Source organism: Ambystoma mexicanum, chromosome 3q (genome assembly GCF_040938575.1).
Source record: "Ambystoma mexicanum isolate Mex_15411 chromosome 3q, UKY_AmexF1_1, whole genome shotgun sequence".
Lineage (NCBI taxonomy): Eukaryota > Metazoa > Chordata > Amphibia > Caudata > Ambystomatidae > Ambystoma > Ambystoma mexicanum.
The window spans coordinates 448,427,826-448,445,081 of NC_090926.1; the positions used below are offsets into that span (position 1 = coordinate 448,427,826).

General features: G+C 45.6%; 1 protein-coding gene across 6 annotated transcripts in view; it reads left to right on the plus strand.

Moving 5' to 3' along the window:
* ARAP3 (ArfGAP with RhoGAP domain, ankyrin repeat and PH domain 3) overlaps positions 1 to 17,256 on the plus strand; it is a 582,982-nt gene that overhangs the window by 530,542 nt on the left and 35,184 nt on the right. For all 6 annotated transcript variants that reach the window (XM_069654121.1, XM_069654122.1, XM_069654120.1 and 3 more), the window contains 2 exons: positions 10,146 to 10,260; positions 11,843 to 11,971. In XM_069654121.1, coding sequence (XP_069510222.1) covers positions 10,146 to 10,260; positions 11,843 to 11,971 — 244 coding nt within the window. The remainder of the gene's footprint in view (positions 1 to 10,145; positions 10,261 to 11,842; positions 11,972 to 17,256) is intronic.

A 17,256-nucleotide genomic window follows, 5' to 3' on the forward strand; every position in this document is an offset into this window, starting at 1 on the left:
GAGGTCCAGGTGCAGGATGATCCTCATCGCACCGGCGTGGCCGAGGCAGATCTGGTTCCCGGACCTTCTGGACTTGTCAACGTCCCCACCAGTCAAGCTGCCGGGGGGACGCGGATCTTCCCTCCAGAGAAGGAGGCACCATTCTCCATCACGACCCACAGTCGCTGAACTTGCAGGCCTGGCTCCTGCAGCACTAGAGTTTGGAGGGTATGATATCCCGGCTGATTGCAGAGAGGTTCTTGCAAAGGCCAGGGCGTCCTCGACTCTCAAGTGTTACGGTCATAAGTGGAAGAGGTTCTCTGTCTAGTGCTGTGCACAGAAGATTAACCCTCTGCAGATTACGGCCCCTCAAGTGCTGCCGTACCTACTGTCGCTGGCCAAAGCTGGACTGGCTCACGCCTCCATAAAAATACATCTGGCTGCCATCTCCCAATACACCAGGACTACGGGACGGGCGTCCTTGTGGTCTGATCACCTGGTAAAGGAATTCATGAAGGAAGTATTCCGATCATTCCCGCCGGTGAAGGCCCCTGCCCCGGCATGGGAACTTAATGTGGTGCTGACCAGGCTCATGGGAGCCCCATTCGAGCCTATGCATTCAGCGCATTTGAAGTTCCTGTCATGGAAGACAGCGTTCCTCGTGGCCATCACCTCTGCACGACGAGTGGGAGAGATTCAGGCCCTATCTTGCAAGCCTCCATACTTGACTTTTCATGACATGAGGGTAGTGCTGAGGACGCACCCCTCCTTCATGCCCAAGGTGCCGTCGGACTTCCACCTCAATGAGCCCTTGGTGTTACCAGTTTTCTTCCCGTCGCCCTCGACGCCAGCCGAGAGGCCTTTGCACTCGCTGGATGTAGCTAGAGCGCTAAAGTTCTACGTGGACCGCACAAAGAGTTTTCGGAAGACGTCACAACTGTTCGTGAACTTTGGGTCTGTGAATCAAGGGAAGGCTCTCTCGAAGACTTCCATTTCCAGATGGCTCTCCGGCTGCATCATGCATTGTCACCGGTTGGCAAACCGACCGCTGCCCGGCCGTCCGAGAGCCCATTCGACCAGAGTGATCGCTGCTACCACAGCGTTCCTGTCTGGTGTGCCCCTGCTGGACATCTGCAGGGCTGCTACGTGGAGGTCGACGCACACCTTCACAAGATTTTACTGCGTTGATCGGGACTCCAGGGAGGAGTCCAGGGTCGGCCAAGCAGTGCTGTGCAACCTGTTCGCTTAAGGTGAGCCTGGTGAGGAGGTAAGAGATGCTTAATGTTGAGTTGTTGTATTGCTTAATGTTGAGCCTGTTGCCACCTCCCATGGTTGTGCATGTGTATACTGCTATGTATTCTTTTATTCATGAGCATGTGAATCCATGCCAGACCCCATGCTGGAGAAGGAACAAGTTACTTACTTGTAACTGTTGTTCTCCAGCATGGGTCTGGCATGGATTCACATGCAAACCCTCCCACCTACCCCTCTGCTGCTCTTCACTTGGTCATACTGCCACTTGGCGTGCTACCAAATCTGAGGATGGCTGCCAGAGGCGGGGCTTAGGGAGAGGGCAGTCATTGGCTGGGGGCAGTATGACCCAGAGATCAGTGATTGGTTACTACTAAGAAAGACAGATCAGAAACGAAACTGATACTGATTTTTTCTTTACCGAGGATTCCCAGCCTGACGACGGGGAATATTCATGAGCATGTGAATCGATGCCAGACCCATGCTGGAGAACAACAGTTACAGGTAAGTAATTTGTTCCATCTGCAAAGTTATTTGAAATGTGTACTTACCTGAATATTCTGTGATTAATTGCTATGCACAACAATATTATATAAATAATGTATGTTCATATATATATATATTGTGTGGGCCTTTCCTTGCATGTGTTGTGTGATATGCAAAAGTATTTGCTGTGCCCTTAAACCACCTCTCTCTGAAGAGTAGCTTTGACTGATCATGCCATTCTACCACTTGAAGTGTCTGGAACTTCATAAGTAAACACTATGTAAGCCAAATAGAGTGATATATCTGGGCTCAAAAAGAGACTAACAAGAATCTCCCTAACACCTGTTTATTCATAAAATCTGACATTTTAGAACTTTATTTTGAAATATTTTCCGTTCGACATTTCAGTGTATTTTGAGAAGTTATGCAATCAACTGCGTTGGCGTAGTGTCTTGTTTAAATTAGTTTTGTACTTGAGGAACGATTATTTCAGTAACTGCTTGCAAAATCATACCTCATCTGAAATTTCCCCCAACCACAACATTTCATTTTATTTGTCATCCTCCAGACAGCGCGACAGGCTTTTTGTATAGAGCATTGGTGCCATATCTCTACTTGGGCAACCCATTTTAGCATGTGTTTCCATGGAATCTCTAGACTTTATTTTATAATGCTTAATACTGAAGGTTTGTCTGCATCTGAGTGCTTCCAGTTCTGGCAGATAAAAAAAGTACTGACCTGATATTGTCAGACTCTGTCAGCAATATGAACAACATCTACGCCGTTAATCTGGCAGCTCTCTCATTAAAACAGAAAAAGCCTTAAATTACATAGCAACTACAGCTGGAGCTGCAATCAAATCACAGCCATTTGTAAGGCCCAAAACGCACTGCTGCAATCCTCTCCCAGAATCCCTTGTTCCATAATCATTTGAAAAATGCAACTCTGTCCAAAACTTCTAAATTGATAAAATCTACAAAATCAACACTCACATTAACATCAACCCTGCCAGTTGCCTGGCCTCTCGACACGTCCTGGCCGACCACTCTCTAGGCCCATAATGACTGAGTAGCTCACCAATAGTGTTTCATCCCACGAACCAAACACATATGAGGCAGACATCCTTTCCACCAAGATCATCAAGTAAATAAAGAGGCTTCAACCATTCAATCTTTGTCAAGATTCTCAGGAGAATTAAGGGTCAGCAACAGCCCTACATTTTATAGCATGGCCAAAGGGCCATGTACCCGCGGATGTTTTGTAGAGATGTCTGTCTTTGGTGTCCTGCTAGTGAAAGCCACAGGTGGAGTAACTAGGTGAGCTACAGCAGAAGGGATCAGTTGGCGTTGATGGTGTGGGAGAGGATGTGTAGACCTCTCAAGGTTTATGGTGCCAGATGCTTAACTACTGCCTCTTTCAGATCTACTGGGTTTCATGCCTCTGCATCAGGACTTGCGTGTACGCTCAGGGAGTCATGTCCTACCTGGCATCCCTTAGCCTCAGGAGCATCATGGTGGCCTTGGATGCTGGTCTCATAATCGCAGTGTAACATGCTTGGCTGGATGTGTTGTGATCAATATTACTTTCAAGGTATCAGAGTCGTAATGGTGGCATGTGGTCCGATAGATTGTTGTTGATTTTTGTTTTTGGTCCTCTGTTAGGTGCAGGCCTACCTGAACATTGCTTTGTTATTAGAAAGAGAAAATGTGGTTTCTCTATTTCATCATTTTGACACTGTCTGAAGTTGTGTTCTTTAAAGAGCAGATTATGGCTGGCTAATAGTGCATGTCCTCTTCCAGTAACATAGCCATGGTAGATTACATAAGCAGAGCAGTGACAGAATGGGGGTGCATCTACAGCTTTTCATTTATGTCTGCAATCGGTTCCTTTTTAAACTCTTGTTAAATTCAATTAATGGTCCAGGTGTTTTTGTTTTTTTAGCCTTACACGTTTTCTCTGTTCGGCCACCAGAGAAGGCTCCATGGAAGAGTCATTCTTTTCTCCAGCCAATGATGGATTTGTGACAATGGTGCCTCTAAAGACTGGCAGGTTGCAGAGCCAACTGATGTTTGCACTGTCTCTGGGCCATTATTATGCACTATAGAGGAAGGAGTTTCAACTACAGTTTTAACAGTGTAGGTCCAAACTGTTAAAATTGAAAACACAAGTTTTAAATTGACTGTGACCAGCGAGCTGCATGTGATTGCAAACACGGAAGTAGCTAGTCACATCAATGAAAATGTTAGTGGGCAACTGAGCAGAGTCAAGGGACTCCTTGGTGCTTGATTGATGTAGTACTTTTCTGTCTACTTCATTTTCCTTCCAACTTCTCCACAGTTGGGTTCATAATTTGTCATTTGACCTCTTCAGCCTTGGGCCGTGCCCTTGTTGGCCTCTGATAATTTTGTCTTGAATTGTTGCACAGCCTTCTTGCCAGTGTTTCACCAGATGATTAGCTAGTGATTTTGGAGTCAATTGTTGAAAGAGGTCTTATGGGATTTATATTCAAAGGACAATGGATATACTTTCATATGTTATTAAGTTTGGCAATTGGCTGCTAAGACCAAGGGCCTAATTATGGGTCATTCATCATATGGTAAAAGAAAAACAGGTGGTATGTGGAATGTAGCCCTTTTTACCATCTGCCTGATTACAGGTTGTTTTGGGCAGATTTTAATTTTAGAGGTTCTGCTGTCTCATTTACTGTTGCTTTTACCCCTGGTGTCCATAGTCTTTGACGTATTTTTGCTATTGGTTTGATCAGATTGACTTCTACTGAAACCACCCTGCCACTGAAAAGCTTTTCTAGCATAAGGCCCTATGGTAGCCCAAACGCTCATAGGAAAGCATTGGTTTTAGGGAGAATTATGATTATAATTGCCCTTTTATAATGCGCTTAATAGCGGGGACCAGTTTCTAAGCACGAGCCTGTGATTCAAACCTGTGTTGCTATGCGTTGTCTGGCTTCCAACACAAATGTGTTGCCCCTGAGCTATCCTCCTGGCCAAGTAGGTTGGTGGCAGCTTTATTTAGTTTGGCTTCATAATGAGTGAACACCTATTTACCACATTATTTTAAGTCTTGCTCTTGGCCATTTTGTTTTCTTGGGTACTCCTTTGTTTCGGGGAATCCACGAGACAGACATAAAATAGCCTTGTTGCACACATGGATTCACAATGACTGTAGAGGTATGTTGGACTAGTTGTAATTCAATCATGTCATCTTGTACAACCTAGATTGGCCTCAAACCATGCTAACTGTACCCTCCTGTGGTGTCGGTAGTGTGCTGCTTATCTAGGGTGAGGGGACAGATAGAGGTTTACCCTAAGTACATAAAAGGCAACAAACAATGGTAAAAACTCTTATGTGACACTTCGCGCTGTGCCCCGTGGTGATGGAGATCATACTGGAAACACAATTAGTTGGATAACGCCATTCAGATTGGTTCAGTCCATGGATTACCTTTTGAGTATAATGGAAAGGACATGGAAGACAGATTAAGTTATGTCTTTTTATGGCATGAAGTGGGCACAGTGTTAAAGATTATTCATTTCACACTGCACGATTGTCTGTAAATAAGATCACCCACCTCATACGCGAAAGGAGAGCAGGGCTAGGGATTGTTATCTTTTCCAGAGTTGGCTCTCCAGACTAAGGGAGTCATTTTTAAAGTTTCAAGCATAAAGGTAAATTGTAAATCCAAGGCATACATGGATTACATCTTGATTTTCTGATACAGCATGGTATCATTCTTTTTTAAGGTGAAGTGTGGCCACAGAGTAGGATGTATGTTACCGCTGTGCACTCCCCCTCTGCCTTCAAACAACAATTACCCTAGGATGGGACAAAAGTACCCAGTACCCAAAGACAAGGAAAACGTCTAGGTAAAGGGGCACAGCATTGAGGCTTGACTCTCAGGAAGGAGGAGCTGGCTGAGACAGTAGTGGTAAGGGGCAGAGCATTGAGGCTTGACTCTCAGGAAGGAGGAGCTGGCTGAGACAGTAGTGGAAAAGGGGCAGAGCATTGAGACTTGACTCTCAGGAAAGTGGAGCTGGCTGAGACAGTTACAGCCAGCCAACCCACTTAGCCATAGGAAATACACCACACTAATATGCTGAAAAATGTATACATTTATGATAGTACACATATAAAATTCTTATCATTTCAAATAAGTACTTGCGTGAAAGAAATGTACACAGTATGAACATTAAATATATATCATGAAAGCAGTAACGTTCTTTGAAGACTCTGCTACACTCTTTATGTTAATCTGAGTCCACTATGTAAAGGGAGGCGCACCACACATAGTGGCAAGGGTCCAGGGGAGAACCAGACAGTCTAACACACAGTTGAAAGATACATATTGCCTGCAAAATATATAATATATTGTCCAACAAGACACAACTCAGTCTTACTTTATAATGTAGGTCCTGTACTTGGTGAAAGGCAAACAACAGAAAAACACGATAGGTGGCAGGCAATGGGTTGTAATGGCTTGGCAGGCGAAGAACGATAGTTTGGAGGGTTGCCCAGAGCAATGCCAGAGGTTACGATTAATTCTAAACACTCCAGTAATCACCTCTTTTGTTTGCTTAGTCACCGTTTGTGGGGCTGGTATGCCCAGACATGGGTCCCGTGCCTGCTGGACTTGGAGACCCAAGCTACTGCTCACTGATGACACCCAACAAGGCCAAAACATGTTTGGGGACGTGTGTGGTCTCGTGCAGAAGGGATGTGAGCAAGCAGTTTGGGCTGAACTGCCCCTTTGGGAGTGGGCCCAATCCTGATTTGCATATGGTCTTTCCTCTTTTGTAATGGCGTGGCAGGCGAAGAACGATGGCCTGGAGGGTTGTCCAGAGCAATGCATGCAAGAGGTTAAGATGAATTCTAAACCTTCCAGCCATCCTCTCATTTGTTTTGCTTTGGGAGGAAGAGGGAACCAGATATTTTAAAACACAGGAAAATGTCTAACAGCGCCTAACACCAATATCAACAGTTCACATTATCTCTGGCCCTGTAGGGCATAGTATTTGAACAATACAAGTCCACACATTGCAGTGAAAATAGTGCTACAGGGTGGAAAGAAAACCTGAACCATAGAAAGGGGGCACCGAAAAAATTAAGATACAGTTTAAAGAGTTGCCACTGCAATTCACTCCAGGGAATAGGTGTTATTAAAAATAGACACTGGGTACTGGGTACAGGAGAAAATTCCACAGGCAGGTAAGTATCACTACATTCTTTTTAGGGCAGTTCCAATGTGTGTAGAATGCTCCATAGGAAATAAGAGGACAAAATCAATAGCCATCCATGAGGAAAGTCTCAGGTCTACCCCACAGGTGGCAAACAACCCCAGGGAGAACACAAGGGGACACACATTCAATGGTCAGTGCAAGAACTAGAGCTGTAGAAGAGGATGCAGCAAAGCAGGATGACTGCTAGTGTTAAACAACGGGAAATGTGATAAAGGATTGCTCTTCCAATATTCTTTACCCCAGACTGGGGGGACCCCTGAGTGTTAGTATTGTGAACATGTGCACACTCCACAACCCAGAGGTAAGTACTCACTGTGTTTTCAAGAAAGACGGCTTCAGAGAGGCAAAACAAACCAGTAAGTACAGAGCCTCTTCTAAGGTGAGGTGTGCAGAGATCAGGCTCCCTGTGACTTGAACCCTGGGCCAACGAAGACCCCAATGACCAAACAGCCTTCCCCACAATAGAGCCCCTCACACCAGCAGTGGAAGCATTGGTGAGGAAGTCTTAAGGAAGACCATTGGAACCCAGCAAAGAGGATTCTGGTGCCAACAAGAAGGCAGCAATCCAACATAAATTGATCCCAGCACATGGATAACAGACGAGGCAATGCAGGAATGACCAAGGAGCAGATAAGGCAGGCTAGTCTTTTCCCATGACCCTTCCAGTGGACAGCAGTCAACAGCACCAAGGCAGGTGACCCTGGCTGTAAATGGCTGGAAATGGTGATAAAATGGTCTGGAGGGTATCCCAGCAGGAAAGGCCCCACTCGGCAAACAAGCGGTCAGTACAAAGATGGAGGAAGCCTGGGATGGACTTCCAGCATCAATAAATCCAAACTGGAGATATACCAATACAATTGCATCAGGTGAGGGCCTAAAAATGCAGCAATGGATAGAAATGTCAGGGCATTCTCCAGCCGGTACACAAATCTGCTTCTTCCAAAAATTCAGCAATGAGAGAGAACACAGACTGGGTTTCTCCTTAAGTGCCACTACTCGGAGGGACTAGCTAAGCCAGCCCACCTATCATAAGAGGGGGCTAGATACAAAGGGCTCAGGTGACCAGGCAATCTGGTTGGCCTTTAGGACGAGCATTCAGCCTAGGCCACCCCCACAGGATGTGAGAGGAATTATACTTGTCTAAACAGACAAAAATAACATACAGAGGCTTCCATGTTGGCTCACAAAGTGCCAACTTGTACAGAACAGCCATTTAAAGCCTAGCTCGTTGTTCCCTAGGACAAAGAAAACCCCAGAATACAAAATGACTGAGACCAGACCTCACAAATATACATTGGTAGCCCAATACTTACCAAAAAAGGTATATTAGTCTTTCAATGCAGTAAAAAAGCTTGCACCCCTGATGAAGCAAAAACTAAAGTAAAGCTGCCACCAGGCTACTCCCTAAAACCAATGTAGAGTGATATAATAATCACCTTAGGGCACAAATGGGGTGTTTAGGAAGCAGCTTTGGGACTGGTAGCCTTGCGGGTGAAGAAGGGTTACAATGGCAGGGGTAATTTCAGTATTAGTCCCTCCGGTCACTAAACTAGGTTGGAGATAAAAAAATAAAAAAGGGGAAACACAAAAATATTAAGGCACCCTAAAAACTGGCCTTGGATCCCCCAAACTATGAATTATGTCTTAATAGTAGTTCAGGGGTTGCTGTCTTTCCAGGACCATGGTGGATTTAGGCCATGCAGTAGATGGAGCGGTTTTGGCTTCTGAGACAGTCAATTTTCAGACTAGGCTAGCTGTGTACCTACAACAAGGTTTTATCTTTTGATTTGAGCTTGTCTGCTAATTTTCCTTTGGTGTTTCAGATTTCTTGGTTCCAGTGACATAATCCATACAATAACCAAACTTCTCATTTGGTTATTTTCCCATCCTCTGTTGGTGAGACAAATTATTTGCCTGATGTTGAGTATTGAGCTCCAGAGGTTGGTCACATTTAACCAGAAGTTTCTGAGAAGATTTGTTTGGGGGAATCAGTAATCGCATATGTCCAGGTCTTAGTGTCACGAGTTTCTGGGTGGGTTCCCTAAAACAGTTTATCATGATCTTCCTCAACATAGGATATATGATTGTGCAATTGATATTGAACCAGATTCAGCAGTTCCTTCTTTGGTTAATATATACTTTGTCATAGAATGGGAACTTGACATTAAATAAGTTACCTGCTTTAGAATTCACATAGTGGGATTATGGTTTACGAAACATATATGTCTGGAACTTCGTTATTTTTTGTTCCACAAAATGCATTAACACCCTGGTGCGGGGAGCCAGCCAATCAGTTGGATAGGATTGCGGGCTCAAACCGGTGCGTTCCATGCTGCCTGATGGACGGCTACCCCGCTGCCATCTTCCCCCCCACCCTTCGTCCCCTTATTATTGTATTTATTCCCGTCCCCCACCTACCTTATTTCGGCTGCGGCAGATGCACCTTCCGCTCTGCTCCCCACAGCCGATATGCCGGCCATCGTAAGTCATGGCTGCCATCTTAAGACAGTTATTTCAGTCATTGAATGGGACGTGCCAGTATCAATGACTGAACATACTTATTTTAGCACCCCGGGTTACTGGGTTGGTAGCCCGGGGCGCTAATGGCCTTAAACCCCTCCAGGTTCCAAATGCTGGAACCAGGGGTAATGGCTTGGAGCTTTCATTAATGGCCCACCGTTACCCCCTTTCCAGCCCATGGAATGGGGCCTCAACACTAAGTGTGCTCCTGAGTGGATGCCAGTGGTTTCAACAAGATAAGAACAAAGGTTAATTAATGAAAGTGATGCAACTCGGCCAGAGTGTTACCCTGCACTCAATGTACAACATTGCAGAACAAAGAAGCTGTGTGCAGTGGGGTGCACAATGGATGCCTAATAAATATTAGTGTTAGTGTGGCTGCTTCAGCATGTATGCCATTTGGGCACAGGAGCAAATACAGGCATGGATGCCTGCATGCTCCATTACAGCATTCACTTTTGCCACACAGCCGGCACTGCACCCCACGGTCCCTTAAAGAAAAACTCAAAGCAGATTCCAGTGTGAAATCCAGCAATCCGGCCTTTCTGCTGGTGCCAGGAGACTAGCAGATTTTGCTTGTGGACTAGATTGGGGTTTACTCATTCGCTTACCTCCATCTCTCTCTCTCCTTTTTGTTCTTTCCCTTTGCTGTAGGTCTCCCCTGCTATGTCTGCCGAAGAACTGACGAATCAGGTGCTGGACATGCGGAATGTTGCTTCCAGCTTGGATATCTGGCTGACGTTTGAGGCAATCGAGAATGGGGAGCTCGGTTAGTTGTTGGGTGCAAGTGCTGGTTGAGTGAGTATGTTCCGCAGCTGCCTCGATAGGTAGAGATTTAGAAACCCGGATGCTGCTACTGGCCAAGCTGATATGTCAAGTATTTATTTCTGAAATTCGTTTTTTCTACCGATGCTTCTACTAAAGTAATTTGCCCAGCTGTCCATTTCTTGGCCATGCGTGCCGTACTTAAGCCACTTCCTGACAAAGTGGATACACTGTTGTACACTGGATGAAGACAGTTTCAAACCGACAACAGAAGTTATTAGAGGCACAATGTGTACTACTTTAATAACAAAACCCCCAGATAACTACAAAAAAAGACTGATCTGGTAAGTTAAAAGGAATGTTCAAATATTCCTGATACTGTTATTGAGCCCATATCTCCTGAAAACAGCTTAAGCCATTGCCAGCCCTTCCCGAAGATCAGCAAAAGTAACCGGCCTATAAATATGTCTCAAATCTTCCTAAAATTAATGTATACATTGAAATGGTACCTCAGGGGGTGACCTGGTGATATGTTGGGTTTTGAACTCTTCCCCCGAACAGTGTTTCTAATAGAAGGCCTGTCTAGTAGTACTGGTAGCGGCATTCTGTAACAATGTGAGAGGCATATATGTGCTTAAAGTGTAATGGAGAACTTAAAGGTCAGTCTACAAGTCTTCCCAATTGTGGATGTCAACAGTGAGGACAGGGACTGACCGCCTTATAATGAAAGGAGCGGTTCAGCTGTGGAGGATCGCTGACCAACATAGCCAACTGAAGCTGTGGATAGTTAAAACTGTTCATAAGGGATTGTCCAAAATTGCTTCTTTAAAAAGCCTTTTTTCCCCATGTGTAACAATTATCTTTAGAGCTAGCTCTGAAGTGGAGATCATGAATTTATTCAATACTCCAGCTAAGCAGTTCTCTACCAGGGGGCAGCCCTGTGCGCAGTATTACCTATATAAATTCCCTCCCTGACACACCATAGCTGGTTAATGTCTCTGGCCAATGACTGTGCCAAGAGAACAAGTGCCAAAGGACGAAGCTGGCTATACAACCTTGCAATTAAGAACCTGGGAGAAACTCAAGTTCCTTAGGACTGTGTTTAAGATTCTGAAAGCCAGTGTTGGCAGTGATCTTGCATACGGCCCTCGTCTAGGTATCCAAAGCAGACAGGGCTTTAGGTAAAATAAGAATACGAGGGACTGACTTTGCTTCATCTCCAGCAGCATTGCAGAGGTGCCCATCTCAAGGGAAATATCATGAGGTCTCCGGAGGCTAATATCTCTCTGTATAGTTGCAATAGTCAGTCTCAAATCAGTTCCTGCTTTTCCTGGACAATAGTAATAACCCCGAGGAAATTTGACAACGTTGTAGTCCATTGTTTCTCTACTCAAGGCATCTCCATTTGTGACTCTTTTTCAGCCTCATTATATGTCCTGTACATTTATTCAACATTAACAAAAGCACAAGGGACCCACTGATCTATTAAATTGTTTTCTTTTTATATCTGTAGATTTTGATAGGGTTAGACATCTAGTGTGTATTTTAGAAAAACATGTTTATCAATTATTGCCTTCCTTCCATAGAGCGGCCCCTGCACCCCAAAGAAAAGGTGCTAGAGCAGGCCCTGCAGTGGTGCAAGCTGCCGGAACCCAGCTCGGCATACCTTCTAGTCAAGAAAGTGCCAATCGGGGAAGGGAGTTGCCTCTTTACAGGTGAGGAAAACCTATAAATCCACATTGTGATTCTGTTACTGCTACATGACACAAACAGATGATTTTATGCAAACTAGGATATGCAAAGGGACATGAAGAGAGGGTTCTATGTTCTTGAGTCAGACTCCAGCTGGTCAAATCCTCTGACCACGGATCCCCTCCAGCCGAATCCTGCAGGCCAATCTGCCCCAAAATGCCTGTCTCCCTGATCCTGTTCTTCTGAAAGACTGTTCCATCTCAATGCAGGGCCCTGCACCTCATACCTTTGATGTTGGGCAGCCTTCCCTCCCTGCCCACCTCAACTCCTCCCCGTTTCTACACCACCACCTGTCCTTTCCTCAGTACCCACTGTTCCAGGGCAACCTTCCCACCCCACCCAACTAACAAATCATCCTCTCTGCCCACACCCAACTTGCACCCCTCCGACCTAGTCTCTCCACGAACCTCCCTACTTTCTCCTTTCTTATAACCCTTTGTCCAGACTCTGCTTGCCTCCTCACCCAGAATTACTCCTGCGGCACCACCAAAAATGACAATGGGCGTTGCTCAGCTCCAATGTGTGCTCGTCATTTGGATGGCCGGGTTGACTCACCTCGATTCAGTGAGTCAAAAGTCAGTTTTCTCAAATTCTAACCCTTTTCATCCTCCCATTTAAGACTTGTATGCGTTTAGTACCCACTTATTATGTTAGATTCCAATATTAGCAGCTGAGGAAAAGGCGCAGACCAATTAGGTGGCCAGAAATGCAGGCAGAATCCCATAGTATCTGCCCGTGTTTTTTCAGCAACCTGGGCACCTTCCCCACCTCTGTCTGCTATCTTTGAATGCACAACCCCTACCAACAGAGTCCCCCATCCCTGTGTTTCCCCTCGCCTGTCCCCAGAGTCCTGCAGGCTTCCACTCTTTTTTTTCCACCCATGCCACACTTGACCATGCTTACGTGCTCCTGTCTTCTGGTCCCAGACCTGCATTATCTAGGCTTCCCTCCATGAAAATAGAAAGTGTCTATTTCCTTTTAAATCTTCAACCCCTGCAAGAAAAGAGCTGTGGAGAAAACCTCCCAAACACCCTTACTAATATGAGGTAAGGCTGCTAAGTGGTGTGGCACAGGCATTGCAGGAGGTAGTCTTGATTTCATTCTTCCCTCATTCGTACATCACACCTGTTATTGAACAAAGCTTAGAGACTGAATGAATTCCCCATAGATGAATGGACTAGAGTTCTTGTCTGCTCGTGGATAACCGTTATTGTTGGTCTAGAGCTTCCAGGGGTTGATCCACATTAGGAATTGGCCAACATGTTTGTTGTGGTCCAAATGCTCTACCGCCACAAGCCAGAGCATTTTTTCAATTGATTTAATTGTGCTTGATGGAAGGCAGGCATGTGTGCAGGTGGACATGTGGATAAGGGATGCTAACAAAGGTTAACAGTGGGGACCCAGGTGGAATGGAAGGCAGGAAAAAGTGATATGTAACACATATGAAATCTATTCCTTATTTGGTTTTTGTGTTTGTATTTATTTGATTTAAGAAAAATGATCCATTGCAAACAGAAATGACTTACAAAGTGGACAATAACAGAGAGCAAGAGCAGAGTGCGGAAGCAGTTCTGGTGTATGGTAACTTTACACATGTGGTACCTTTACATTAGAGCGGTGGTGAAAGGGTAAGAGTAGGAATAAATACCAGGGTCAAGAGCTGGACGACATACCAATATTTTTAACATTGAAAGGTTGAGGCTAGTATTCACATATTTACAAATTACACGTAGTATTCCTGAGGGCAGAATGCACTAGAGATGGGTTCAGAGGTTAGTTTTATCGTAATCAGTACAGTTACAGATGCTGTCAGTGTAGTCATTTAGAAGTTTGGGGTGTTGGTCTGTGTGCCTCTCATTAGTGAGACGTGTACGCAGAGTGAGAGTTTGTTTTTCATGTAGTACGTTAGGTGGTGGCTTCAAGTGCTACTTCGAGGTAAGGCCATACCAGGCTTTTGGGCCATTACGGCCTCCTAAATATTTGTAGTTGGCTGATACATTTCATGATCAATCGACGTGCCAAGTGCTTGTTTTTGGGTATAATGGGTTATTAGTGTATGGAGCATTCTTTGTGATCTAGACAGAGTAGTTTGATTTGTATTCACTGTTATCTGTGGAGCATGCAGCAGTGTCAGAGGGCAGGTTGGACATGGGCTGACTTCATAAGTTGAAGGGTACATTGTTTTAGAGCTCTGGACTATTTGTAGCTGCTGTATTTTTTGAAGGCCGGTTAAAGTTAATGTTAAAGGATATTTGGACCGCGCACTATCACCACCGGAGTGGTCCCCTGGCGCTCTGGCGGCTCTGAAAAAAGGGAAGGGCGAGGATGAGTTAGTGGGAGTAAGGTGGAAAAGTGCAAGAGAGCAGTGATGTGCTATTGGCAGCCTCAGCCCGGTGGGTATGTTGGCTGGGCTTGGGGTATTTTACGGTCGGTAGTCATCGTGTGTTGTGCAAGTCTGTGTGGTTTATCTTGTTGTTATGGTGTAGTGAAGTTTGTGCGGGTTGCTGTGCTGTAGGTTTGTGGTTGTGTATGGCTACAGTTTGAGAGGTGTATGCAGAGGGTTGAAGTTGTTAGTGCATTGGTTAATTGGCATTGCTGTCCTTGCAGTTAAGACTAGGTGTGGTGCTAGCTATCATTCACCATCCCATCTGAGTGTGGCAATTGTTAATCTTCAATATCTTATCTAGGTGTGATGCAGGCTTAAGTTAAGTATTCCATCTAAGTGTGGCACATGCTAACATTCACATTACTATCTAGGTGTTACGCAGACTAAATTTGAGCATTCCATCTAAGTCCATCTAGGTGTGGCTCATGCTAACATTCACAATCCTATCTAGGTGTGACGCACATGCTAACATTCACATTTCTATCTGGTTGTGGGGCGGCTAACGTTGAGTATTCCATCTAAGTGTGGGGCCTGCCTACGTTCACATTTCTATTAAGGTGTGACGTGGGCTAAAGTTGAGCATTCAATCTAAGTCCATCCAAGTGTGGCGCATGCTAGCATTCATAATCCTATCTAGGTGCGATGCGGGCTAAAGCAGAGCATTGAGTCTGAGTGTGGCACATGCTAATATTGACATTTCTATCTAGGTGCGAACGTGGGCTAAAGTTGAGCATTCAATCTAAGTGTGGCACATGCTAACATTCACATTTCTATCTGGTTGCGGGGCGGCTAACGTTGAGTATTCCATCTAAGTGTGGGGCCTGCCTACGTTCACATTTCTATTTAGGTGTGACGTGGGCTAAAGTTGAGCATTCAATCTAAGTCCATCCAAGTGTGGCGCATGCTAGCATTCATAATCCTATCTAGGTGCGATGCGGGCTAAAGCAGAGCATTGAGTCTGAGTGTGGCACATGCTAATATTGACATTTCTATCTAGGTGCGAACGTGGGCTAAAGTTGAGCATTCAATCTAAGTGTGGCACATGCTAACATTCACAATCCTATCTAGGTGTGAACCGGGCTAAAGTAGAGCATTCAATCTAAGTGTGGCACATGCTAATATTGACATTTCTATCTAGGTGCGATGCGGGCTAAAGTTGAGCATTCAATCTAAGTGTGGCACATGCTAACATTCACATTTCTATCTAGGTGCGACGCGGGCTAAAGTTCAGCATTCAATCTAAGTTTGGCACATGCTAACATTCACATTTCCATCTGGGTGCGATGCAGGCTAAGTTGAGCATTCCATCTAAGTGTGGCGCATGCTAACATTCACATTTCTATCTAGGAGTGACACGGGCTAGAGTTGAGCATTCCATCAACTCCATCTAAGTGTGACACATGCTAAGATTCACATTTCTATCTGGGTGTGAGGCAGCTAAAGTGGAGTATTCCATCTAAGTGTGGTTCATGCTTACGTTCACATTTCTATCTAGGTGCGACGCGGGCTAAATTGAGCATTCGATCTAAGCCCATCTAAGTGTGGCACATGCTAACATTCACATTTCTATCTAGGTGCAACGCCGGCCAGATTCATAGTTATCTCTAGGTGTGGCACTAGTCAACGTGGGCAAGTAAATAAGTGTGTTATGCAGTGCAACATTTGCAGTGCAGCCATGAATAGATTTGGGCTGGCACAAATCTCTGAGTATGCAAGGTATATGTCTATGGCAGTCTACATTATCGAGATAAGGAAGTGTGGCAAGGGCTTTCTGGATTAGAGTGATTGCTCTACACCCCACCCATGCCACACTTACAGTTTTGTTGGTGTCTGTTGGCTTCAATAGGCTTCCCCTTCGACACCTGCAGACACGTCTTGGAGCAGACAATGTAGGAGTCGCCCTTTGCCCTGGGGCCCTTAGCCGCGGGGGCTGCTGGGCAGAGGGCTGCCCTGGGAAGGTGGTTTATGAACAGGGAACCAGCTAATCGGGAGAGTGGGAAGTGGGTAGGTTGGGAGGAGGGAGAAGGGACACGGGAAAAGGGCACGGCAGGCAAGAATGGCGATCGGGGGCAGCCAAAGGGCCGAGATGTTGCTCCCCAGATCCCAGGAGGGTCCAGGGGGGGAATGCACTCACCTGCACCTCGGGAAGTAAACGAGGTAAGCAGAGTGCAGTGCGGCCACTAGGCCCAGCAAGGAGTTAAGCTCCGCCAATCAGGGAAGGGGGTGGGCTGGGAGGCCGGAGGAGGGAGAAGGGACGCGGGAAAAAGGCATGGCAGGCAAGGATGGCGATCCGGGGCAGGGAGGCAGCCAAAAGGCCGAGATGTTGCTCCCCAGGGCCCAGGAGGGTCCGGGGGGGAATGCACTCACCTGCACCTCGGGAAGTAAATGAGTGCAGTGCGGCCATTAGTCCCAGCACGGAGTTAAGCCTGTGCCTAGTGGTGTTTTGTAGCCCGAGGCACACGTAGACATCACACAGAGCCTTCTGGACAATAGACGTTTTTCATTTATCAGCGTGTTTTCTTTGTTGTTTGTTAGGGAGAATTGTCATAAATGTGCAAATTCCCTTCAATCCTTAGAGACCCCCAGCCCTTTTGCTGGACTTTAGGACTTTTTCATTTTTATCCTGGAGAGAGTGAGACCGTTTTCCCCACTCTCTTATGTATTTTTCTTTAATGTGAACACTGTGTTTCTTTTGGTTTTGGAGTCTGGCAAACTCCATAGGCATCATCGTTTTACATTGTGACACACAGCACCTTCAGTCACTCTACCAGCATGTATAGTACATGCTTTTACCAAAGATTGGGTAAACTATTTCCAAGAGGACAAGGCTGGTGCAGTCACCCGCAGTGTACTGCATACAAT